Here is a 27,457-nt window from a genome sequence, read left to right as displayed (position 1 = left end):
AAAGTCTGCTTCCTTCTCTCCACAATCATGTTTAGATGCTGGAAAGTCTTATACCTGTGAAATGTTAATTATAATCTCATCGTAACTTTGATTTTTCTTAATATTATCATTGGAATAGTCAACTGATATTTGACTATGTTATTATATTTAGACTGTAAGAATCAAAACAATCAAGCTATTTTGAAAGAGTCACTGATATGGCATGTATCTTTCTCTCTGTACTTTCCTCACAACACCTACTCTATTCAGGAGAAGAATAAAAGGCTTATTTTATCTTGTTTATTCTCATGCAGGGTACACACAAACACTGTGAACACAAACATCATCTATTCCTAGAGGTTATGAGTCACCCCTGCTTCAAAAGAGCAAAAAACCCCAGGTGTTAGCAGCCACACACATTGTGAGAAACAAAGCACTTCACAAATTGTTAGACTAAGAGTTGGATAGCTACATCTTACTTACCAGAAGTCTTTTTGTTGAAGTTCTCCAAGCTTCACTTGCCTGAGGAAAATATTACAGTCCTTCCTTTCTTCTTCAAAGTTTTCATCTTAGATGTAACTCAGCCTACCTGAGACTCTGTACACCAGTATGCTGCTAAAGCAGTCACCAAAAATACAGCTTTTTCAGTAGTTGACACCCCCTCCTATGACAACAACCTCAACCTTCTCCTCTCCCCTGCCACACCCAGAGAAAAACACAACCACCACCATCCAACTTACCTGGTCAAGACCTCTCCTTAAATATATACCTACTTTGCATGCATGTGTTACTAAAGGTGTTAAGTGAAAAATATTAATTGTACTAACTGACAAACATATAAATTGCCTTTAATAGTCTGTATATAGAGTTGCTACATCAGAGGCAATCTGGTAGGTAGGTTTATGTTATTGCTAGGCATTATATCTGCTCTGTACTTAAGATTATTTATCCCTTAATGAATAAATGTAATTTATTAAAAGTCAAAGTTGTAGTTTCAAAAGACAAATCTGCATGTTTCAGCAGGCAATCAGCAGAGACACACAGGCAAGCCTTGCAAGCCCAGGGATAACACCTGCCTGAGCAGCCTCCTAAAGCCAACATTCTGTGGCAACTGACCAGGCATGCTTGCATTTAAAGTCTTTAACTTTGATGCTTGCACAGAAAAATCCTTGAATTGAATTGGGTCACTGTAGTTAAAAGAGAATTGACTGCTGTACAGAGAGAACACAGATTAGCTGTGTTGTGCATATTGTAATTCTGTAGCTTCATCTAAACTGCCTTTTCTTGCTGCAAATTACATCAGAGATTTCTGTTCTTTCTTAAGAAGGCAAGCTGTTGTCTTTAGTGGTAAGACATTGATTCTGCTTTAGCCTGTTTTATTCCTTATTTCTGTGGAACAGCAAGCTGCTGGACATCACCAGCAGCCATGCAATGTAGGGTGAATGCTGTTAACAGGAGGGTGGCTGGCTGCTGCAAAGTGCTCTTTGTGCTATTGGGCTTTTATCGCTTCCGATTGTAATTAATAACAGATAAAATTGGGAAGGAAAGAGCTGAGTAAACAAGCTGGAAAACGTTATTTTTAAATGCAGATATTAAACAATGTGAAGCCTGATAAGGAACAAACTGTACCATTCATATTACTGCATATGTTGCAACAGCAGGTTCTCATGTCAGTGTCTAAATGATTGCTTGTTAAAAATAGTCACTCTTCTGCATTAGCTTTCTTATAACACAAAGGATCTTTTCTCTACTTTTCCTTTTCCTCTTCTGCCACTGATGCAGCAGAAAGTTTTCTTCACAGGTGTGCTATCTGGAGGGGCTCTGTGCTGGCTGCATCAGGTGCATAGCAGGGGAAAGAAGAGGGCAGCAGTTCCCAGAAGATCCTGCCAAGTGGGGGCTGCTCTGTTCAGCCTCCCAGAGAAGATGGGCTACCCAATGGGTCTGTAGTGCTGGGATCAGCAGAGGTCTTTTAAAATGGCATCACCTTTGCTGCTACATTTTTGATCAAGACACACAAAAAAATAGGGTCCTGGAGCTTTGATTAATGTTTGTATGAAGTGAAACATGGGATTCAATAGCTCACCAAAACTGGGGACCAAAAAGCAGATGTTTGTGCTCCAGACCTCATTCCATTTATAATCCACTGCAATAAACAGCATTGCACATGTCAAACTGTGACCATCTTCTCAGATAGCACCTGTTTAATAATGTGTATTAAAGTTGTTCTGTGTTTTGATGAGCAAGGATATTGCATGAACATTGGAAGTGTATGTTAATCAGTGTTTTCCAGAGTGTTGGGGGACACAGATGAAAAAAGCAGTTAAAGTGATTAAGTGTAGGGCCAGTTGTTGTGACCGCTGTGATTGTATTGGGCCCACACTGAAAGGGAGCCCCTCAGCAATGCCACCTATTCCAGTTTCACTTGGAGAGTCAGGGCATGGGGTCTCTAAATCCACTATTCATCTCCAGAGGAGATGTGCAGAAAACTACTTCTGCTGCTTTCCCTAGCTCATCCTCGTGCAGAATCTGCAGAGCCCCAGGCAGCATGCTGTGCCCATGTACAGAGCAGGGGCTGTGCAGCAACAGCTGAATGCTGTTTTCCCTCTTGCTTAAAGCCAACGATTTTTTTTCCACAGTAATATTCTACTGTAATTCTGGTTTAGTACTGCTGAGTATTTCAAAAATGTCTTAACACTTCTGTCACTGTATTCCAGCAGTCTTCAGGGGTGTTTGGAATCACTGAACTCAGAACTGTCAGTCTTTAATGCTCTGGTTTGCATTGTGGGCAGTGTAAGAGAGCAGGTGCCTGAAGCTAGCACGTAGGCTGCCTTTCCTTGCCAGTGAAGGGTAGAAATATCTCCTCCTGTTTTTACTGAGAATTTGCTATTTATCAAAAATGGTACATCTTAGAGGTACTTGAACAGTATGGTTGTGACTTGGAAATCCTGAAAAGGGTAAAGAGGAAAAGAAATGCTTTTTTATATAAATTGTATACAGTTACATACTGCGGGACAAAACCACCTCTGTATCTTGTATGACTGAATAAGCTGAAATCAGAAACTGATGTTATGTATACAACTTGGAACTAATGGTTAATAAATGCATGCAATAGTTTTATATTTTTAAAACCAACACTTGCATTTAAAACTATACAACCAGCCATCTCTTAATAGGGCTATTAATATTTTCTACATCACTTGTGGGATCTAAGTGTATGATTTGAGTGTAAAAATTTGCTTTTAACTAACTTCCTCTTTCAAAAGTATGAAAAACTCACACATTTAGATTATTACCCACAAATAATGATGGAACAAGCATTTAATAAAGCTGTTACTAAGAAAAACAACCTTGCACAGACATAATGTTTTACTGTTTTCTTAACTGAATAGAAAAGAATAATCAATTAACTGCCAGCTAAATAGCTGCTCTGTTTTCTTCCCCTTTGGTTTTAGAAGATACTAGGACAACGTGATAAGAACTTGTTAATTAAAAATTAACATTCATGTGTGGTAATGTTTTAATGTTTAATTTCTTAAAACTTATGAAGAGATGCTATTACCTATTGCAGCTATAGTTTACCTTTATAAGAATACTTGTCTGAGTGATGAGTATGAAAGTGTGGAAGGCTCCACTAAGAAGTTGAGGAGGTCTTGTGGTTTAACCCCAGCCAGCAACTAAGCACCATGCAGCCGCTCGCTCACTCCCCCTACCCCGATGGGATGGGGGAGAGAATTGGAAGAGTAAAAGTGAAAAAACTCAGGGGTTGAGATAAGAGCAGTTTAATAATCGGAATAAAGTCAAATACTAGTAGTAATAATAACGTAATAATAATAGTAATAATAATATACAAAGCAAGTGGCCGCACCTTGAATACTGTGTCATTTTGGGCCTCTCAGTACAAGAAGGACATTGAGGTGCTGAAGCCTGTCCGGAGAAGGGCAACAAAACTCATGAAGGGTATGGAGCACAAGTCTTATGAGGAGCGGCAGAGAGAAGTGGGATTGTTTAGTCTGGAGAAGAGGAGGCTGAGGGGAGACCTTATGGCTCTCTACAACTACCTGAAAGGAGGTTGTAGTGAGGTGGGTGTTAGTCTCTTCTCCCACGTAGTTAGCGATAGGATGAGAGAAAATGGGCTCAAGCTGCGCCAGGGGAGGTTTAGGTTGGATATTATGAAAAATTTCTTCATGGAAAGGGTAGTCAAGCATTGGAAGAGGGTGCCCAGAGAGGTGGTGGAGTCACCATCCCTGGTAGTTTCAAAAAACAGGTAGATGTGGCCCTTTGGGGCATGGTTTAATAGGCATGGTGGTGTTGGGTTGATGGTTGGACTGATGATCTTAGAGATCCTTTCCAACCTTGATTCCTAGGTTTTACTTTCATTAAAGTGTGGTCCAGCCACCAAGCCAGGAAACATGAAATTACTACTCTACCCTGAATTTGTTTAGTGGTGGACTTGGTAGAGTTAGGTTAATGGTTGGACTGGATGACCTTAAAGGTCTTTTCCAACCAAAACAATTTTATGATTCTGTAATGCACAGCACAATTGCTCACCACCCACTGACCAATACCCAGGCAGTTCCCGAGAAGTGACTGCTCCCCCCAGCCAACTCCCCGCAGCTTATACACTGAGCATGATATCATATGGTATGGAATATCCCTTTAGTCAGTTTGGGTCAGCTATGCTGGCTGTGCCCCCACCCAGGTTCTCACTGGCAGGACACGAGAAGATCATAGAATCATAGAATCGTTTAGGTTGGGAAAGTCCTTTAAGATCATCCAGTCCAACCATTAACCTACACTACCAAGTCCACACTAAACCAATCAAGGTTTGACTAGACTAAACCATGTTCCAAAGTGCCACATCTACCCGTTTTTTGAACACTTCCAGGGATGGTGACTCCACCACCTCTCTGGGCACCCTCTTCCAATGCTTGACTACCCTTTCTGTGAAGAAATTTTTCCTAATATCCAATCTAAACCTCCCCTGGCACAGCTTGAGCCCATTTCCTCTTGTCCTATCGCTAACTACATGGGAGAAGAGACCAACACCCACCTCACTACAACCTCCTTTCAGGTAGTTGCAGAGAGCGATAAGGTCTCCCCTCAGCCTCCTCTTCCCTAGGCTAAACAACCCCAGTTCCCTCAGTCGCTCCTCGTAAGGCCTGTGCTCCAGACCCTTCACCAGCCTTGTTGCCCTTCTCTGAATACGCTCCAGCACCTCAATGTCCTTCTTGTACTGAGGGGCCCAAAACTGGACACAGTATTCCAGGTGTGGCCTCACCAGTGCTGAGTACAGGGGAACAATCACCTCCCTGCTCCTGCTGGCCACACTATTCCTGATACAAGCCAGGATGCTGTTGGCCTTCTTGGCCACCTGGGCACACTGCTGGCTCATGTTCAACCAGCTGTCTACCAACACCCCCAGGTCCTTTTCAGCCAGGCAGCTTTCCAGCCGCTCTTCCCCAAGCCTGTAGCCTTGCATGGGGTTGTTGTGACTGAAGCACAGGACCCAGCACTTGGCCTTGTTAAACCTCATACAGTTGGCCTCAGCCCATCGGTCCAGCCTGTCCAGGTGCCTCTGCAGGGTCATCCTACCCTCCAGCAGATCGACACTCCCACCCAGTTTGGTGTCATCTGCAAACTTACTGAGGGTGCACTCAATCCCCTCATCGAGATCGTTGATAAAGATATTAAACAAGTCTGGCCCCAAAACAGAGCCCTGGGGAACACTGCTCGTGACCGGCCACCAACTGGACTTAACTCCATTTACCACTATTCTCTGGGCTTGGCCACCCAACCAGTTTTTTACCCAGCGAAGACTATGCTCATCCAAGCCATGAGCTGCCAGCTTCCCAAGGAGAATATTATGGGAGACTGTGTCAAAGGCGTTGCTAAAGTCCAGGTAAATGACATCCACAGCCTTTCCATCATCTACCAGGCGGGTCACCAGGTCATAAAAGGAGATCAGATTGGTCAAGCAGGACCCACCTTTCATGAACCCATGCTGGCTGGGCCTGATCCCCTGGTTGATCTGCACATGCCTGTTGAGTTCACTCAAGCTGAACCGCTTCATAATCTTTCCCAGCACCAAAGTCAGGCTGACAGGCCTGTAGTTCCCCGGGTCCTCCTTCTGGCCCTTCTTGTAGATAGGCGTCACATTGGCAAGCCTCCAGTCATCAGGGACCTCCCTTGTTAACCAGGACTGCTGATAGATGATGGAAAGTGGTTTGGTGAGCTCCTCTGCCAGCTCCCTCAATACTCTCAGGTGGATCCCATCTGGCCCAATAGACTTGTGAGCGTCCAGGTGGCGTAGCAGGTCATTAACTGCTTCCTCCTGGACTATGAGGGCTCCATTCTGGTCCCCATCCCTATCCTCTAGCTCAGGGGCCTGAGCACCCTGGGGGTGACCGGTATGGCTATTAAAGACAGAGGCAAAGAAGGCGTTAAGTGACAATATTCCCCCCCACATCCAGCAAAGGATGGAGATCCTCCTTGGCTCTCCTTTTATTGCTGATGTACTTATAAAAGCATTTTTTATTATCTTTTACAACAGTGGCCACATTGAGTTCTTGCTGGGCTTTTGCTTTTCTAATTTCCTCCCTGCATGACCTAACAAGATCCCTGTACTCCTGAGTTGCCCGCCCCTTCTTCCAAAGGCGGTAGACTCTCCTTTTTATCCTGAGTCCCCGCAAAAGCTCCCTATTCAGTCAGGCTGGTCATTTTCCCCGCCGGTTGATCTTACGGCACACGGGAACAGTCCGCTCCTGCGCCTTTAGGACTTCCTTCTTGAAGAGGGCCCAGCCTTCCTGGACCCCTTTGCCCTTCAGGACCGCCTCCCAAGGGACTTTCCCAACCAGCATCCTGAACAGGCCAAAGTCTCTCTCCTCTTTACATCATCCAGAATTGAGAACTCTATCATATCGTGGTCGCTAAGCCCAAGATGGCCTCCGACCACGACATCTCCCACAAGCCCTTCTCTGTCAGTAAACAGCAGGTCAAGCGAGGCACCTCCCTTGGTAGGCTCGCTTACCAGCTGCGTCAGAAAGTTATCCTCCACACACTCTAGGAACTTTTGAGACTGTTTCTTCTCTGCTGTGTTGTATTTCCAGCAAATGTCTGGCAAGTTGAAGTCCCCCACGAGAACAAGGGCTAGTGATTGTGAGACTTCTGCCAGCTGCCTGTAGAACGCTTCATCTATCTCTACATCCTGGTTAGGTGGTCTACAGCAGACTCCCAGCAGGACATCTGCCTTGCTGGCCTTCCCCCTCATCCTTACCCATAAGCACTCGACCTTATCATCACCACTGTTGAGCTCTATACAGTCAAAACACTCCCTAACATACAGAGCCACCCCACCGCCTCTCCTTCCCTGCCTATCCCTTCTGAAGAGCTTATAGCCATCCAGTGCAGCATTCCAGTCATGAGAGTCATCCCACCACGTTTCTGTGATGGCGACTATGTCATAGCCATCCTGCTGCACAAAGGTTTCCAGCTCCTCCTGTTTGTTGCCCATGCTACGTGCATTGGTGTAGATGCACTTGAGCTGGGCTATCGATTTCACCCCCAATGTTGCCATGCCGCCCCTGGGCTCCTCACTAGCGGGCCCATTTATATCCCCTTCTTCCCCTGTGAGAAAAGGTTAGGGCATGGGGGTAGGAGGAGGCAGGGGGACCTGACTCTTCAGGGCAGAGGATTGGAATCTCTCTCCTACCTGTGGGAGGCTATGTCTCCAAAAAACATACTCAGTTGTGAAAATTATTATCTGTTAAGGAGATAATTACATTGGAAGCTAAGAATTTCTTGGGAACTGCTTCATTTTCAAAGGCTTTCTCACTCAAAGATCCTCTGTAATAGAACATGTTTAAATTAAAGCTGATTACCATTGAAAGCTCATGTGTGTCCAAAATAATATGTATTTATAAGGGTTGGAAATTCCCCTTGTAATAGCAACATGTAGACTGTAGCAGTTGCCATATTCCTTAGTAAGGCAGCCTCTAAATAATCACCAATCTAGGGCTGCACGTTCTAACACAGAATAATTATCCTTAATGTGGCATTACTGCTGAGACACCTCCCAGCAAATATGGGCTTACTTTGGATTTTGAGTGTTATTTGCAGAGAAAACCTTAGTGATTCTTGCAGTGGGTGAATCCTTTGCCTGGGGCCATTCTTGCTAAACACTGTGTGCTCTGAGTATGTCTTAGTATTAACGGGTTTTTCCACAAGTAGGTGGAAGTGGTAGCCTGCAGATATATCTTTTAAAACTGAACTGCAAGTTGCTTTGCTTGTAGTAAAGTATGAGCACTTCTTGCTAGTCAGACTTATGGGAACATTTCTTTGTTACTTTTTCATAAGCACTATCTCATGAACTAAACCATTTAGAAAAAGTAGTTTGTCTCTCATAAAAGGTATTCTCTAACATCTATGACAGGTAGAATCTGGAAATATTTAGTAGGTATCACTGCTTTGTTTTTAATGTCCTATTATGTCTTCTCATCTCCATTTTGAGTTCCGTGTACCTCCATCTGTGCATTGTCTTCTTGATGCCAGTACTCTTCATGCAGATGTTGTGTCAGGTCCTCTAAATTTTGCATGTTTTTTTTTTCTCCTGGTATAGCTTAAGCCATTTGAAAACTATTTGAGCACCAAATGGGTTCAGACAGACAGATATTCAAAATAGATCTAGGGCTTAGCTCTGCTACTGACATTTGTGTATTTGAAAGAAAGGTAAGTGTATTCAATGATGAGCTAAAATTGCACCTGTAACACCAAGCTACAATTTTAAACACTGCTGATTGTAAAAACTTCATTTAAACCTCCCTCAAGGTCCACATAATCATTACTGGCTAAGAAAACACAATAAATCATATTGCATTGGCTTCCATCCGTCACAGTTCACATAATTCATCTAAGGAGATGGATAACATCAGTTGAGTGGTTTGGAGGCATTAAAATTAAAGAAATATCTGACCTGTGTGCACTGGGGCTATTAATTACATGACCATGAGACACTTGTTGAGGATAGAAGTATACCTTCATCCTCCAGACCTGCCCATCAAGTGGCTGGAAGAAAGCAATATGCTTGTTGGAGGAACATGCAGTGTTCTGCCTCTCAGTGCAATGTTCCACTCAAACGTGAAGAGGCAGAGCTGAGAAAAATTGGACCCAAGGGATTTATTCATGCCTTGAAACAGATTTGAATTCAGGGGTTTGAAGATGGATGATCTGACTGCTGCTATAGGAAGATTTTTGCATTTTGAGGAAGCCAGAGGGCCTTGCTCCAGTCTTGGACTGACGAGTTGTTCATGTGTCTGTGCTTCACAGCAAGAAGGAGCATTGGGCCCTGTTTCAGAAACAGGCAGCTGAAAATACTCAAGCTTTGCTAAGCTGCTTGCCTTCCTTTGCTATTTCCAGGCACCAGAGAGGGAGACTGGACTCTGGCTTTCTTGCTCAGGGGAAAGAGTTGAGGAAGAGAAACCTCTGGTGTTCTCACCCTCAAATCCTGATAAGCTGGAGAAGGGCAGAGTGGGCTGACATCTATTTGGAATGACTTATGGCAAGACAGTTCTCAGAAAAATTACTAGTAGCTCTGTCCTGCCCACGTATTGCCAGAAAAAAAAAAAAATCCTCTCATGGATGGGAGAAGAATGGTTTGCTCACATTTGCATTTATGGCTTTCATGAAAAGATGTATGTTCTTTAGAATGGAACACAGATGAATTCCTTGTGCCTGAGTGAGTTTATACAAATGTGGAGTTTTGTGGCATAGTCTAATGGATTTTTAGTTGCATGTTAAGGGTTCACAAGGGTAATGTTAATTTTGAGCTTTTAAATGGTAGCTGGATGTATTTATTGGACTTGTTTGGAAGCAGCATTGCCAGGCATCATACACCTAGAGCTGGCTATGAACTGTCATACACTCCTCTTTGGAAACACTTAAATGACATGGCAGTTCAGCTCATTTTGAAACCATTATGTCTGACAAAAGAGATCATTGTTAGGGGGGAATCTGCAGAGATATCAGGGGGAACCACTCCCTTGGGGAGTGGGGAATCACTGTTTTGGCATTGTCATACCCCAAAAGGGTGGGGCTATAAATTACACTTATTTGCTTTTAGATAAATACCATACCCAGAGTCTTTTAATATTTTTTTCTTTCCCTTTGCGTTATGCATTTCTTTCTACTAAAGCATTTTCTGTGTGTTTTAAGTAGGGTCTTAGGAGTTGCCGGCTGCCCCCTCTTGAATCACAGCCCTGGATGCATGAGGGATGGGGCAGCCAGGAACAGGCCAAAAGGTGCCAGTGTACACCAGTTCAATTGCGGGGAGGTGATGGAGGGTCATAGCTGTGGACCTGGAAGAAGCAATACCTGAAGAAAGGACCAGAAGTTTACCTGGTCTGGAGCTCAACACAGTTATGGAAAGAGCATATATCATTAGTTTATACATCATTAGCCTATATCATTCCCTCCTCATACTGCTTGAAAGAGGGTCCTGTTTAAAGGTAAAAAAAAGTGGTTTGCACTCAGCAAGAAGATCCCTCCTGTCCCTCCACTGCCCAGTGAATACACTCAGACTATGTTAACTCCAAACAGCCACATGAGTTTCATGAGTAATTCCTTTGCACCCTCCATGTCTGGGGAGCTGCGTCCCAGTTGCATATGCACACACTCTCTCTGGCCCTGGTACAATGTAACACGGATGTCCTGAGCAGATCAGTCAGCACATCTCTGTAGGTAGAAAGCTTTCTGTCCAGTTTGGGAAGAAAATACTGGTTTTAGCCAGAAGGCATGCATACAACAAAATGTAACTATAAATACCTTACAACTTTCATTCCTGAATCAACCTGTCTTTTGCAGTCCTTGAGAAAGGAGTTGATCATAATTTCTCATAAGTTTACAAAGCAGATGACAGATTTTATTATCCCCTCTCCCCTGCAATTAATTTGAAAATTAATGAATCAAATCTGCCGAGAGAATATGCAGTGGATGTGTATCTTCTTAGTTGTTATTTGGAGAGTATCTCAACTCCCTCACAGGCACTGCTTTGTTCCCTTGATGAAATGGCTGTTCCATGAGGCACAGGATGATGTCCACAGAACAAGCAGCTGTATTATGTGTTCATGGAACAAGGTGCTTGTTGGTTCCTGAACCTGTTGCTGTTTACTGATGTGTATGCTCTCACTCCCCATAATATTCTTCTCTTTCTAAACCCTCTGTAATTCAGTAAATGCTGCTTGAAGCAGTACCTCAGGAGGACAGTTAAATACATTGTTCCTTCTCAGACAGCAGTGAGGGAGAAAGCACCTAGGAGTTACCTCAGGCAAGATGACTCTCATCCATTTCATCAAGACTTGTTAACCTTAAAATGCCTCTAGCTTAGTGTTAGGCATCAACTTCTTGCAAAGCAACAACTTCTAATACAGTCTATCCTCTGGACTTATTGCATTGTTTTGTTCTTCCCACTGGCTATACAACTTGGTTACTCTCCCTTTCTCTCACCACAAGCTTAATTTTCTGTATGCTTCCACATGTTCTGTTTTCTGATGTTTCTGGAGTTGGTTTTGAGCTTTTTCCCAAGACTGCTGCTGAGTGTGACTTTCTCTCCACTTGACGATGCTTCTTTTCAAACTTTGTCACAGAGAAAGTGAACAGGTTGAATTAATGCAAGTGGGAGAGAGTCCCAGGTGGCTGCTGGAAAGAATTTAGGCTGTGGAGGAGGGTCTGAGAGCTGCCTGAGAGACTGACTCATGGAGGCCTGCTTAGCTTACAAAATTAGTGAAGCAGAGGATATCACCCAACTAAAAATCATGAGGGACACAGTGACTAAGAGAAGGTAAGATAGATTAAAAGCAGTAAAAAATCCCAAACCACAAAATAACCAACCCCCAAAACCCCAACAAAAGAACAGTCACAGGTGGGGGAAGCAGGAAAAGATGAGGGTACAGAATCATTATTCCCGAAGTTTTCTCCCATCAGTTCTAGCAAAGAAGTCCTAATAGCTAAGTCCCTCTCTCAGTGAGGAATGAATCTATGTCAGTCACATTCTGTTGCAAATTCCAGGTGTTCTTTCCCTTGTTCCTTCAGCACAGAATACAATACAGTCCATTTTATTTTTTTCTTTGGTCAGTTCTTTGTCATGAGAGGTGAGACTGTGCATTGAGTTCATGAAAAGTCTCAGTTATCTGGCAGTAATCTATGGGGAACAGTGATATGAGAAAATAGAGTTTCTCTGAGCCTGAATTAGACCTGTGCTTGCAAAGCTGGAGCAAGTCCTCCAGTACTTAGCAAAGATTGCCAGGCATGGCAAGGTCTGTGCAGGAGAAAGAATTCTGCTGACAAACTCATGTGACAAATATTTCCATGCATTGAGTTGACAGCGGAGAATAACCTGGTAAGCCTGGGTCTAACAAAGTCTAACAAAGTCTGTGGTCCTTAATGTGTATAGACTTAGGCATCTGCACTTCCTGGTCAGAGACCTTGTTAAGCAGTTTATCTGCTTTGTTTCTTTCTGTACAAAGACATGCTTGGGGACCCATCTAACTGAACTCGGGATAGCTTTAAAGTGGGGTTTTGATGCAGTGCTCTGGGTGGGACTGAAGTGTGTTTGGAAAACATTTGTTCCAACCACAAATGGCCATGCATATTTAACATCTTGGTATGTCTTTTTAAAGCACTCTAACATAGTTGCAAAATAACACTCACCACATTCTTTCCCACTTAGGTGACCTCTTCCTGTTTTTTGCAAATCACATACAAGTGTGAACAGCCTGTCTTACTGATGAAAGGTCAGGAAAACAGAGTTTCTCGTCACTGGACATCTTAAAGCTGCTCACTCTCTGCCCCTCTCAATCAGTATTGCTCTTCTAGAAGCAGACATACTTAAGCATTGTATGTCTAACCAGAAACACCGTCACCAAGGAGCCAAAGGGCAGGAAAACAACGTTCTAATTTAAAAAAAATAGGTGTGTTTTGTACAAGTGAGTATTGGAGGATTTCCTTCATACATTTTACTTACAACTGGGTATTACTTGGAACCCTGACCATGAGTCCCTGTCACCATTTGACAGATGACTGAAAGCTGTCCATGTCTGTTAGAAGTCTGCTGATTCCATGATTCTCAAATCTGTCATTTAAGGCTAACAGTGATGAGCTACTTAACTAAGAAAAAATCAGCAAGCTTGTGGTGGTAGCAACTCTGCCATGAGAATCTAAAGAGATAAACTAGACAAGGGAGAGGTAATATTTTTTATTTACTCAGGTTGTTGTGTCTAAAAAAAGAGACAGGTCTTTCAGCACACCAGCCCTCCTGGAAGTCCAAAATAGAAGCAGGAACTCTTAAAGCTAAATACAGACTTTGATAGCAGAACCCTCACAGTTCACTGTGAAGGTCACTGCTACTCTTTCACTGGAGGAAGTGCCCTGCGCTACTTGGAGTGAACGCTAAAATTAGCTCAGCCCCATCTCGAAAGTCCAATAATCCATTTTGTGGGCTGAGCTATCACATTCTGTTGCTAAACTTGTATTTGCAATATTTTACTTTCTTTCTGAAGGCTTGTTTTTTGCCAAATACCACAGCTTCTCTTGCATCACAGAGCTGCAGTAATTACTTGTGTTCATCCTTTTACCTTCTTGTAAGTTCAGTTGAGTATTATCTTTCTTCATTGTTTTGCATTTGCTGTGGGTTATGACCAGGCACTTTACATATGAAAGTGTGATGCACTTGTTACACAATAAATTTGCTGCAGTTGATCTGAGCCAATAGTAACTGCTCTCAAAAATTAAAAAATACCTCACATCAAGTAATACAGAACATTAAAGGCTGACCAAGAACCCACAATCCAAACCTGATTAAGAGGTCAATTTGAAATAGAACTAAGGATTAGATAGAACTGAAATTTCCCAAAACATACCCTGTGCTGGACAAAATGCCTGGGTCAGTTTGTAGCTGTGGAACTGAGTTCTCATTTTCCCTTTCAGTACTCCCGACTTTCACTTCTTAATGCAGGTGTGCAGAAAAGCATCTGCTATGGTGCTGGGAGGCATACAGATTTTTTACTCCCCAGCATGTGTCCAGTCTGTGGGGTCAGTGGCTGTGCCCAGACAGATTCTCCATGTTTGGAGGGTAATATTTACCCTTCTGGCTAGTGGATTTAGTCATTTTGCCTGCAGGTATTCAGTCAGTTCTGGCTTTGTTTGCACTTGTCATATACCTTCCACTGGGTTTTGTCTTTTTACTGATGAGGAGTTTTATTCAAGGTGCTGGCTTCCCTATTTAAAAAAAAGCAGCTGTCCAATAACTGCCCAAGGTCTGTGGCCATGGTGGACCACGCAGCTAAGCTCAGGAAGAGGTAAGTACTGCACTGGCCCACCTACCTTCCCTGGATGGCTGATGCTAATAATAGCTTCAATCAGAAAGGGATGCTATAACAAAAAGATCAAAGTGAGTTGCTGGAAAAAGTCTGGTGGGGATTTTCACTTTCACACCTAGCTATTTAGGCCATGCTTTTTGTTCATCTTTTCTTTTATCCATCCTGTCTTAACCACCACCTGCTCTCATTTCTGTTCTTAAAGAGGCCAGCAGACTGGATTTTATATGTCTCTATTTCCTAGATACCTTGATTTTCATCAGAGGCAATTTTTTTGTGTATGATTTTTTGGTTTTGATACACTGACTTTACTAGTGACATGGTTCAACTCTTCAGATTAGCAGTCAGGGCAAGTGGCACTCCAATAAACTAAATGTAGTGCCAGTCGCTTTTAAATATTTATATATGTGTAGAAAGTACTCTTACCTGGCAAAGCTGTAGGGATCTATGTATAAAACAAAATGGAGGTAAGAAACACTTCAAAAAACTTCTGATGTGTGCAAGACAGAAAACAGCTTCTTGAAAAGTGTGGTTCCCAGAAGCTTTTCCCAGAATCTGAACACGTGCCTCTTTCATGCCATGTCTGATGAACAACAACTTTGACAGTAACATATGGTGCTAACTCTCCTTTCTACATGCTTTTGTTTAAGCCTGTTGCTTTGATATTAGAGTGGTAGATAGCAGAAATTTAGGAAAGGCAATCAGTGTTAACTGGGTTTAATCTAATCCCAGTGGGCAAAAGAGCACAAAATACCCTTCTTTCACAGATAATGTGGTTGCTTCACTTGGCTCTGACAACAGCAGCTTTCAGCCCACTTTTCCTTCCTGAGCAGGCTCTCTCTTCTGCTCTGTTCAGGATTGCTTCTGGCACATCTTGCTTTGGTAGCAAAGAGCCTCTGCAGTACCTGCATGCTGAAAGGAAGCACTGGCTTGTATGGAATTACCCAGTAACTCTGTTGTCTGTAGACCATCAACTCTTCTACCTTCAACTATAACTTCCCAGAGCTCCTCTGTATCTAACATGCATCACTGTCTTGCTGAGTTTGAACATTATATGCAACTGTTGGGCATTAGGAATAATGACTTATACTCCTGTCTGACAGAACATTTAGTTCTTTGTAGCCGTTTTGTTCTACAAGCATAGTTAATTGCAGAAAATAAGGCAAAAAATGCTTTCAATCTCCTAAATACTTCTCCTCTTTTGTGCTTCATGTTTATAATATACAGTCAGAAGTGGCCTGGACATGTCTAGCTACTAGCAACGTGTGCATGAAAAACAGATACGGTTGTTCTTGACAGAAAGGAGTATCATGGAGACAGATAACCTGTGACATGGGCTCTTACCCCATATATCTCATAACTCTGTTCCTGCGTTGTCCGTGTTATCTGAGCACCAGCAACCCTGACTTCTGCTCTGTGGATTCAGGAAACTGCTTTCCTACCCGTAGAAAGAAAATAAGTGCTTAGCCTAATCGGTAGGAAACTGTCTCCTGTCCTGTGTCCTGCAGCAGCTGAAGACTGAAATTGGAAAGGGGAAGGGAGAGACGGAAGGGAAACAAACTGACTGAAGTAGTGAACTCTTTGTTCTGTTTAGAAGATTTTGACTACCCTTTGGCATTATTTCCTTTAACAAGGAGGTTTTATGTTTAAGATATTTGGGCATTGAGAAGGGCTACAAAAAAAGTGCAAAAGAATCTAGACAGTTCTTTTAGGGCACAAAACACTACTCTGATTGTTTCTCAGGTTTGAAGCCAAGTGTCTCTAATACTGGGCATGATGCTTTACCATCACACAGATCTTTGTTCCTTCTGTATGATTGATGCAGTTGCATAATGGGCCTAGCGTTTTTTTATATGGGAGGCAGGCTTATTCTGGGCATAACTGTTCTGTCACTGGCATGTGGTATCTTAAGTCCTGGTCTCACAAAGTTCCAAGTGCCTTCAACAGCATAATGAAAATCACCAGTGCTTCAGCAGAAACTGTAACAGCATCTGGAAAAAGCTGCTGCTGGCAGAACAGGTGGCCAGTGTGCCAAGATATCTCACTAAGTATCTTGTGGACAGATACTCTTTGGCTAAGTGAGCACTTAGAATTGTTCACATTGCAGGCAGAGGCAGAGTGGGTGCGATTCCTACAGGACACTGCATGAAGAATTTGCATGTGTTTGTAGTCATTAGGTTAAACTGTTTCTTATGGATGGGTAATACAGTTGGCACTAGTGGTTCTCCCCAGTGCATTGCAAGGAGGGCAAATAGAGGCCATAGAGGATTTGATTGAAGGAAACGATGTATCTGGCAGTACTGTCTGTGCAAACACACCCTCAACTATTAACCTTGAAAAGTTTAAAATAACAATTTTGATCAACATTTAGAGGTAAAGACAAAGGCTTTAGAGCCTTTACTTTTGCGGTACTGTTAACTTTGACGTTAGTATAATCTTTCTTTTGGTCTGGGATGTGTAAGAAAAACAAGTTAAGCTGTGAAAAAACAAAATAAGAAAAATACCACAATGTGCAAACCTGTGGTCTGACTTCACTTTAGAAGTAGGTGCTGTATGAAGGTCTTACTGAACTTCCTGAGTGCAGGGGCTAGTGCCTGAAGTCAAGCTGTGTCATATTACTCAACCCAAGCAGCACAAGGAAGGACTGTGAGAGTAGCGAGAGATAAGAGAAAGCTGAGTCTCTTTGACCCTGTCTTCACTTGACACTGACACTTGATAGGAGCTATATTATTTCCCATACTCAATCTTTGCACTGGGGGAACACCTTTCAGAGCCAGCCAGCCAGCCATCCTGACCACGTAGATGTTCATTAAACTCCAGGAAATAGAGTTTCGTGTCTTTGGGGACCTAATACAGGATCCTATAACCACCACAACAGCAGCCCTGCCTTCCTGCAGGCCCCAGGGAACCCACACCAAAACAGCAGGGTGGGAATGGACCTTGGTAGCACCCCAGAAGGAACCAAAAACTAGCACAGCCTATGTGACCACTGGGTTAAACACCCTCTTTTCTGGAGATTTTTCTGGGAAAACATATGATTGCCGTAAGCTCTTGGTAGTCTGCCTGCTTTTTGATTAGTAGATCGCTTCAAATGAAACTGCAAAAGAATTCAGGTCTTTGGAAACTTTGCCAAGCTTCAAACAAAGGAAATGAAAATACATTAATTATAGCAGAAACAAGTGCTTTGCACTGGCTCTGCATTGAGTTAGGGAGGACAAATGATATCACACCTGTGTGTGAGCATGATCTGTGACAATAACATCCAGCAAGGGAGGTGGGACACTGAAACTGCATGGCAGCATCAGAGCAAAAGTTTAGTTCTGTATCTAGTTCAGCTTTTATGTGTTTTATACTTCATTTGGTAAGGCTGCCTATGCTATATACCCTACAGGCTATGAAATGAGTACTTTACTGGAAGCACAACAGCAAGCACCCTGGAGAACAGGGAAAGCATGGAACACAAAAGCAGAGCATGTACAGACCCAAATGGGGTGGTGGGAAAAGGCTGTTGTGGAGGTGGTGGGGTAGAAAAGATTAAACTAGAAGAATGAAATGAGGTGGATGAGCTAGGGAAGATGTCAAGAAGGGAAATAAGACTTAGTCAATCACTAAAATACAGTAAGGTTAGCAACAGTTTCTCCAGACTTAACTACTCCCTCCTCTGACAAGTTACAAAGGATCGTTGAAGCACTTTGTGTAAAAGCCACAATTTTAATAACACAGTTTCTATAGGGTGATGTTCTAGAAATAAAGTGTGTAATTTTTACCACCGGTGTATGTTGGTACGTATTCCAGTGACGATGCCATTCATGGGGCTCATTAGTTTCCCATCTTTAAGTAGAATACGCTTCTTTTCGGACAAACTGCCATAACTTAATTTCAGCAGCTGAGGGCACTCCATGACTGGCTAAGTGGAAAACAAGGTCCTGTCGATAGCTAACCTGACGCAGGAGAGCAGATGTTTTGATGGCAGAAAGCAAGTGATGAGACCAGCCAGGTAAAAAGCCAGCTCTGCCTGCCAAAACAGCATGGGCTGCCACCTCAGCCCAGTATGGGCTGCTGTGTGACTGTAGGAGCATAGTGAATTGGCTCAGAATGGCATACTGGTGATGGAAAAGCGTATTAGTGGCACCATAGGAAGGTAGCTCAGTTGTGAGACAGTCTGGAAGCCAGGTAGATGGCATTGATACTGATTTCACATAAGGACTTGGTTGCCCTGGCAAATTCACAGGTGCAAGCACAGTGCCAAGGCTCCGTAATATGCAGGGAGTTGGACATCCAGGATTTAATGCATTTCTTTCTGGAAATTTAAGTCTTCAAACACCTCTTTTTCCCAATGTTAGGGTAAGAATGAGTGGTTCCTGCCAAGACCTTCTTCCCACAAGCCTGTAATTAGGCCACTTATGACTGTCAAATTCCCATTCCTCATCTGACCCAGGGATTTATGCATTCCCAGGCTTCCCAGACTCTCAATAATCAGGCTTTTATGAAAAAGCTGTACACTTGTGTCAAAATGAAGCTGTAGGGATAAGGGTTTACTTTATTTCTGGATCCAGAGACAGAAGGCATGTCCGAAGCCTGAGGTTGGGCTATGTCTGCCCTGTTTCTTGGCAGGGTAACTGCAGTGCTGCATACTGATCTGGCTACAGAGCTGCTGCTCTCTTAGCTAGCTTGCAAATGAGCTTCTCGTGCAGGCTGCAGGTACACTTGAGCACTCCGCTGATGTAACTTGGAAGAAAAAGTGGGAGATTACAGAGCATGGCTAGGGTGGCTTTCTTCTTGCAAGGTATGAAAGGGTCACTTTCAAGCCTTTGCATTAGTGTTATTTTATCCAAGAGAACAGCTTTAGAAGGAAAAAGCGAAATATATTAATTGCAAAATATCCAGTAGCTCTCCACAGAAGCTAAGAAATGTAAGTGATGTAAGCGTAAGAAATATAAGTGCCAGCACATAAGCTTTTAGAGGCCTCTGAAGCACGTAAGTATGGAACTTAGTACCTACAGCTAAAGTTACCTGACGAGTTGTGCATATTTGGACTTAGAAGGCAGAACAGAACTTCCAAGACGGTGGAAAGACTGGAGAAGAGGAAAGATGAAGGAGCAAATTCAGAAGCAGAAAGGGCAAAACCACAATCATCATTGGGTTAAGAATGCTGTCAAAAATTCTTACTCTTGCAGCAGCTTTTCCTTTGTAAAACCTCACAATGAATAGTATGGCAAACTTGGCACCTTGAGGTAAGTGTTAGGTAAAAGCTACCTGTGCCAAAGTGGGAGAAGCAATATTAGAGTAATTGAACAGGCTGCATGGGGCAGGCCGGCAGCCTCATGGCCTTTTGCAACTCAGAAGGAACACAGCTTAAAGACTTTGCTTCAGCAAAGTATGTGAGAATAAATATTCCTAGTCTTGCTTAGCAGAACACTTTGTATATTCAGGTTTAACCATGTGCTTGTATTCTCCTGCAGTCACGCTCAACAATCTTCCCTAAACCTTTACCAAAGCCTGTTTTTCTTAAGATTTGCTTTTTACCATGTGTAGTACCACTTCTTTCCAGTGGAGGGAAAACGTGTACGTGTATCCTGCATTTCTCCCCTTTCCCCATACGCCTTTCAGCACAGCAGACCAAAGCAACTTACTGACAGAAAACAGCATCAAGAAATCACGTTTATATGAAGTAACTTATTTTGCAATAACGAATACTTTGGAGAAAGTTAAATTGTGTGAGGGAAACAATATTCGCCTGGAAAGCCAATGCTTGTAAGGCTACAGGGTGAGTGGGTACAGGACTGAGTACACCCTGTGTACCCCAAGTTTCCCCTCTTCTTGTTTTTACCTCTATCCCTATGGTTAATCACCAGTAATACTATCATGACTTGACTAGACCTTGCAGAGTAAGGTAGGAAGTAAGATACCTGCATGCAGGAGCACATGTCCAGTGAAAAACTGCAGGTGGGTAGAAGTAGAGTGTATAGAATCCAAAATATATTTAACACCTGAGAACTGTTACCTTCATAATGCAATACCTATGTAGGGAAACTTAAATGTTGTTGTTCTGTACTTTTGCTGTTGGGTTTTTTGTTTTTTTTTTTTTGTTGGGGGGGGAGGTGTCTGATAAAGCATGCATCCTGGTGTTGACACTGTAAAATAAATATAATATTCCGCTGTTATTTTAAGATCTGAAGGGATGTTCAGAGACTGTCACTGAAACAATCTATACAGTTACATGCTGTGAGAGTCATTTGTATTAAATCAACTAGACTTTGATTTTTACCAGCAATGAAAGCAGGTAGACATATTCTTAGTGTGGGCCAACAAGCAAATAACACTTCAGAAATGTGTTACAAACCAAGGAAGTAATGAAATTCAGCATTTTTGCATCTTCAGAATGGGAGAAATGCAAAACTATCTCACATTTCAAAACTTTTCTCCCATACATGCACTTCACTCTTCAAGAATTGTCTGTACTCAAACATCTAGATCAGAGGTCCTGGAATACAATTGCCTTCAGGGGTCTTGAAAATTAATTTGTGTGCATTTGGGATGTTTAAGGAAATGTTTCTGCTTGTGAAAAGCAGATTTGAGACCTGACTGTTGTCAGACAGCTGTGGTGGGTGTCACTAGGCATGGTTTCTCCATGCAAAAGGAGGGACAAGGCAGCTCCTTGGCACTGGGGCATGCACCCCAATGTCTTGCACTGTCTAAGCAAGTCCACGGGCCACACCTTCACGCTGAGATAAAAACCAGGCCCTGGCTCTCTGCTGTGATGGAGTCTCTTCGGCATAGGTGGGAAAAACTCCTTGCCTTCCTCCTGTACAGCGACAGTCGCTTGTTAGGGGGCTGCTCATACAGGCCACAGCACTGATCATCTATCAGAAACTCCTGCTGCCTCACAAGCAGCGGGAATCCAGTCAGGAAAACACACCTTGCGCCGAGGTTCCCCTTGCTGAGCTCCCAGCCGGCGGAGCAGCCGCGGCAGCCGGAGCGCCTTGCAGGGCGATCTCAAGGCCGCCCGGCCCAGCTGCCCCCGGCCTCCGGCGGGGTTTCCCCCCCGTCCCGCGAAGCTGCTCCGGTCCCGCTCCCGCCCCGCGGCCGGGCAGGGCAGGGCAGGGCGGCCGCGCTCCGGCCTCGGGCCGCCCGGGGGCCGGGCCAAGCCGGGTGGGCGGAGCGGGGCCCCGCCGGGGGCCGTCCCGCAGCGCCGGGGCGGAGCCGCCGCCCGCGATATAAGCGGGGAGCCGGGGCGCTGCTCGGCGTCGGGAGCGCGGCGGGAGCGGGGCGGGCAAGCGCGGCGCGGCGGGGCCAGGCGGGCGGGCAGGCAGGACGGAGCCGGCGAGGCGCGGTGATGGAGCTGCTGCGGACCATCGCCTACCCGCCGGGCGGCGGCGGCGCCAAGGGCTGCGAGGCGGCGGCGGGCAGAGCGGCCGGCGGCGAGTCGCGCAGGAAGAAGGCGGAGGAGCCTCTGCCGCACCAGCACCCGCACGCCCACCCCGCCGCCGAGGTCTCCCGGATTATAACCGACCCCACGACGGGGAAGCGCTACTGCCGCGGCAAGGTGCTCGGAAAGGTAATGGCCGCGGCGGGCTGCGTGTCCTCCCGGGGCGGCGGCCGCTGCGCCCCGGCCCGGCCGCTCTCCTCGGCGAACGCGGCGGTCCGGGCGGTGCGTGCGGCGGGCGCTGCTCTCCCCCGGGGGTGCCGGCGTGCCCCGCGCTGCCGCCCCCCAACCTGCCCGGGGTCCGACTCGCCCCTGCGATGCCGCGGTCTAGACGCAGTGGGTCCGAGCACCCTTCCGGTCCCCGGTTCATCTCTGACCCTAAATACAAGCAGAATCGTGCCTTCAGCTCGGGCGAGCTTACAAAAATGACTTTAGTGTTGCATGCGGGGCCGGGGGGCGAGCCGCAACGCAAACCTTCAGATCGGCGACGAGCCTAAGAGCTGCCTTTTACCAAATTGTCCTGTGCAGAGGAAGTTGCGCTCCTTGACTAATACATGAGCTGGTGAATGACTAAGTGTGGGACTTCTTTCATACCTGCTATAATTGCCTTTTTCTCGTGTGTCTCTCTAGGGTGGATTCGCCAAGTGTTATGAGATGACAGATTTGACAACAAATAAAGTTTATGCTGCAAAAATCATTCCTCACAGCAGAGTAGCAAAACCTCATCAAAGGGAAAAGGTGTGTGTGCATGAATGACTTTTTTTTTTCCTCCTCAGATTCTCTTTGTGTGTTGAATTGCCCAGCCCTTTTCCTGAAATGGTTCTCATAGCTGTCTGCTCAACCTTGTGGACGCAAGACTAACAACGCTTCCCCCCCCCCCCCCCCCGCCCCTTTGTCTCTTCAGATTGATAAAGAGATTGAGCTGCACAGAATGCTTAATCATAGACATGTTGTGCAGTTTTACCACTACTTTGAAGACAGAGAGAATATTTACATTCTTCTGGAGTACTGCAGTAGAAGGGTGAGCATCAACTGGGAGAAATCCAGTATTTACTTACCTGGAATCTGCAACTAATTTAAATGTGTGATGTGTAAAAGGTATTTTTCATGGCTTCCTTAGCTGTCATTTCTCCATGCAGTGATTTACTTTTGCTTAAGGTGAATCTGTGAGTGAATGTTCAGTGACATTTCTGCCTTTGTTTTCCGTCTGCAGTCAATGGCTCACATCTTAAAAGCAAGGAAGGTATTGACAGAACCAGAAGTACGATACTACCTCAGGCAAATTGTGTCAGGGCTCAAGTATCTTCATGAACAGGAAATCTTGCACAGGGATCTTAAACTAGGTAAGTTCTGCACCTCGCCGACTTCAAAACATACTCCTCCAGCCCTGTCAGCACTGTACAAATTTACACTTGTATGGTGATAGCTTAATTAATAGAATCAGCTCAGTTTGTTTCCAGTGGAAACTTGGAGTGCTTAAGGAATGACATTAAGCATTCCTACTTAAAAAAAAAAAAAAAAATCTTGACTAGCTTCTGGCTTTGAACAAAGTATGACTCAGCACCTGTGGCAAATGCATTCCTGCCCTACAAGAGAAGGACTAACTGGAATTTCTGTGTCTGCTAGGTAACTTCTTCATTAATGAGAACATGGAACTGAAACTGGGTGACTTTGGCTTGGCAGCTAGGCTGGAACCACTGGAGCACAGGAGGAGGTAGGAGCATCAAAAAGTGTAAAGTCTAGTAGTAAATGAAACCAAATTCATTTAGAAATGAGAAATCCTGTTCCACAGCAAAAGCTAATTACTTCTGGCATCAAGATTTCCCCTTCTAGAAAACAGGCTGCTGTGCTTTGACTTCTGCTTTCCTCTCAGTATTTGAATAATAGCAAATGCCAGAGGCAGGGTACCTGACTGATGAATAGTGCAGATATGAGTCTTCTTCCTGTATCATGAAGACACCATAAAACATGTCTACACTATTAACATTCATACAGCTCCTCTTTAGGAGTCTCTAAGTTCTTGTCCAAACTTGAGAAGAAAACCTGCCCTGTGAAAAATAGCTTCTCTCCTCTTTCTATCTGAAATACTAACCAGCTCTGTGGCCTCTTTGATTTGCAGAACAATATGTGGCACACCAAATTACCTCTCTCCAGAAGTCCTCAACAAACAAGGGCATGGCTGTGAATCTGACATCTGGGCCTTAGGCTGTGTAATGTAAGTACTTCGCTGCCTTTGAAATGAAATATTTCTGTCACTGGCTTAGGCTTTTAAGAGTTCAAAGGGGATGCAGTACTGTGTCAGTTTGCAGCCCTTTATATACATATAGCCCAAGTGCAGAAATTCTCCTTCGTGTTAGGAGACAGACAAAGCCTTTTCAGTAGTTGTAGATAAGTACTGTGGGTGTGTAAAGGAAACCAATTTTATTTTGCTTGAAACAGGTATACAATGCTGTTGGGAAGACCCCCGTTTGAGACCACTAATCTTAAAGAAACATACCGGTGTATAAGGGAAGCCAGATACAGCCTGCCTTCATCTCTCTTGGCGCCTGCGAAACACTTAATAGCTAGCATGTTATCAAAAAATCCTGAAGATCGGCCCAGTTTAGATGAGATAATTCGGCATGAATTTTTCTTACAGGTTTGTACTGTCTAGTGTTCTGGCTCGAAAAAATGTCCACCCAAAAAATGCACTCGGTCTAAAAATTATTTTTTGACTCTCATTTCCACAGGGCTTTACACCCGATAGACTTTCTGCTAGCTGTTGTCACACTGTTCCTGATTTCCATTTGTCAAGTCCTGCTAAAAATTTCTTCAAAAAAGCAGCTGCTGCTCTCTTTGGTGGTAAAAAGGATAAAGCCAGATACTTCGACACACATAGTAAGTGGATTGTAGCTATGCTTGAAACTTGTCTCTGAGCCATCAATGTCATAGTAATAATGTACAGCTATGAGATAGCAATGGAGCACTTCTATTTATGTCTCAGAGCTTCCCTGGGTTAGTTTTGACCTCTTTATCAATAAGCATAGATAGCCTGCAACTTAAGCCAACTTACATAAGTAAATGCTTCTTAGTGGCATATTGACAATCTGTATTGGCTATATGTTAGTCTGTAATGTCTATTATAAAGTTTAGTCTCCTAGTGATCTGTGTATAATAGCATCAGTGTTCTGGGAGACAATGGCAGGTTTAGAGGAAGCTACTGGAGGGAGACAATGTGCTTTCTGCAGCTAACTTGTTAGGCTTTGTGTAATTGAACAGCACTTCCAGATGCAGTGTTAAGTATCTTTTCCTGTACTACAGACAGACTAGCTAAAGAAGACGAAGAAATCTACAAGCTCAGGCATGATTTGAAGAAGACATCAATAACCCAGCAGCCCCACAAACACAGAACAGAGGAGGTAAATGCAAGTGCAGTTCAATTCAAATCCAATAACAGTTGGGTGGAGTAGCTATAATTAAATTATATTTGACTTGGATATCAGAGCTGGGGCTGTACACAGCATAATCAAGCTTAAATGATTAGCAGAGTTGCTTTAAGAGGGCTTAACCAAGCTTCACCAAGGTATGGTAGCCTTTGTAGGGAGACTATCAATTTTGGCTTTTGATAATTATAGTATCTGCCTGGACTCCATTGTTGTCTGTGTGGTAACTTGTCTGCCAGGTGTTCTTTCCCAATATTCCAAATAAAGGTCTTCGGTTCATGATTAACTAGGACTTCTTAAAGAGTATATTGCTGAGATCTAATTCTTACAACTTGGTGTTCAGACCTGCACACGGCTGTTCTCTTGCTAGGGCAGGAGAGCAGAGGACTGATTAATAGTGTGTAAGATGCAAATTGAAGATCTAAAGAATGGAAAGACCTGGTGTGCTTCTTTAAGCTCAGTCTAACAGCAGCTCTTTGTACTTGCTAGAAACATTAATACCAGTTTCCCTAGAATTTATCATTTATTGAGAGGCAGGAGAGACATGCAAAACTTGTGTATAAGCCTTGGCTTGTGTTACGTTTGACATTTACATGTCTGATGTCTCTTCTAGGAGATCCAGCCTCTTATCACAACAGTAGCGAAGCCAGGAGTGTTACCAGAAACTAAGCAGATTGGAGACTCTATTCGGATGATAGTCAGAGGAACTTTGGGAAGCTGCAGCAGTAGCAGTGAATGTAAGTGCAGCAAAACATAATCTCTAATTCTAAATCCCACCTTTACTTTCTTCATGTCTCAGACTTAGAAGCTTGAAGTGAACAGCTGCTTTCCTCCCCACCCCCCATTTTTGATGGTCTAAATTTTACAGCCAATATTTTGGAAGAATTAAAAATGGAAAGCCATAAAGGCTAAACTTCTTAAAATTGCAGTCTAGATAACTGAAAGGTTTAGAATTAAAGCCTGCTCTCTGTGTGCTCTTGTCAGTCTAATAATCCTTCTCTTTCAGGCCTGGAAGACAGTACTATGGGAAGCGTTGCTGACACAGTGGCAAGGGTATTGCGAGGATGTCTGGAGAACATGCCAGAAGCAGACAGCATTCCTAAAGAACAGCTGACAGCATCCTTCCAGTGGGTTACAAAATGGGTGGACTATTCTAACAAGTATGGCTTTGGGTACCAGCTGTCAGATCACACTGTTGGTGTCCTTTTCAACAATGGGGCACACATGAGCCTTCTGCCAGACAAAAAGTAAGAATGATTACAAAACTGACAATTCACTAGCGTGGTTTAAACATGAAATGCTTTTATCTTATCTCTAATCTCCTTACTTTTTTTCTCCTCCTACAGGACAGTCCACTACTACGCTGAGCTAGGCCAGTGCTCTGTCTTCTCAGCCACAGAGGCTCCTGAACAGTTCATCAGCCAAGTAACTGTACTGAAGTATTTCTCTCACTACATGGAAGAGAACCTCATGGATGTAAGTTCAGCACCTTCTGGATCTTGAGCTGTAAAAATGTACTAAATGTGAACTGAGTGCTTAACATAGTGTCTGCTCCCTTTCCTAGGGAGGAGATTTGCCCAGCCTAACAGATGTACGCAGGCCCAGGCTTTACCTCTTGCAGTGGCTTAAATCTGATAAAGCATTAATGATGCTTTTCAATGATGGCACGTTTCAAGTAAGTTTGGTACCATCACTGGAGAAAATGTTTCAAAATACTTATCTGTGTTTTTTGCAATAAGTGCCAGAAACTGAGAGGAGAAAGTATACAAACAGAAACTCGCTTCTCTCTTACAGGTGAACTTCTATCATGATCACACAAAAATCATCATTTGCAATCAGAGTGAGGAATACCTCCTTACCTACATCAATGAAGAGAGGATATCCACAACGTTTCGTCTGACAACTCTTCTGGTTTCTGGATGCTCATTGGAACTAAAACACAGAATGGAATATGCTTTGAACATGCTGCTGCAGCGATGTAACTGAAGGGACTGACTCTGAACCAAGCGGACCCTCTTGTTCACTGTGAAATCTACAGTGGAGATGGTGGAGTGACTAGTATGTTGATGATGGATGTGTGGTGGTACGAAAACTGGACTGTCCTAGTGTGCTGGGCACACATCTGTTAGAAGTCTAAACCTACTGTTGGACTAAAATGGTGTGACAAGGAATTCTTCGGACCATAGTTTTTCTTGCTTCATGGGGATGTTAAAGATATTTTTGACTTGAACTCTGAGCATAGTGTTACTGCTTGCTCTAAGAGCATT

At 43.8% G+C, this 27,457-nt stretch overlaps 1 protein-coding gene across 1 annotated transcript; it reads left to right on the top strand.

The window, feature by feature from the left end:
• The first annotated feature begins 21,678 nt into the window (after positions 1 to 21,678).
• PLK2 (polo like kinase 2) lies at positions 21,679 to 27,176 on the top strand. Its single transcript, XM_075726409.1, has 14 exons — positions 21,679 to 21,900; positions 22,399 to 22,506; positions 22,673 to 22,789; positions 22,982 to 23,111; positions 23,395 to 23,482; positions 23,888 to 23,983; positions 24,208 to 24,406; positions 24,498 to 24,645; positions 25,069 to 25,166; positions 25,804 to 25,927; positions 26,197 to 26,437; positions 26,537 to 26,666; positions 26,755 to 26,865; positions 26,985 to 27,176. Exons 1-14 carry the CDS (start codon positions 21,679 to 21,681, stop codon positions 27,174 to 27,176), a joined length of 2,004 nt encoding a protein of 667 aa, XP_075582524.1.
• Positions 27,177 to 27,457: the final 281 nt, after the last annotated feature.

This window comes from Pelecanus crispus, chromosome Z (assembly GCF_030463565.1).
Source record: "Pelecanus crispus isolate bPelCri1 chromosome Z, bPelCri1.pri, whole genome shotgun sequence".
NCBI classification, from domain to species: Eukaryota; Metazoa; Chordata; class Aves; order Pelecaniformes; family Pelecanidae; genus Pelecanus; species Pelecanus crispus.
The sequence above is the reverse complement of the archived record's forward strand: the minus strand, read 5'-3'. Positions and strand labels throughout refer to the sequence as shown.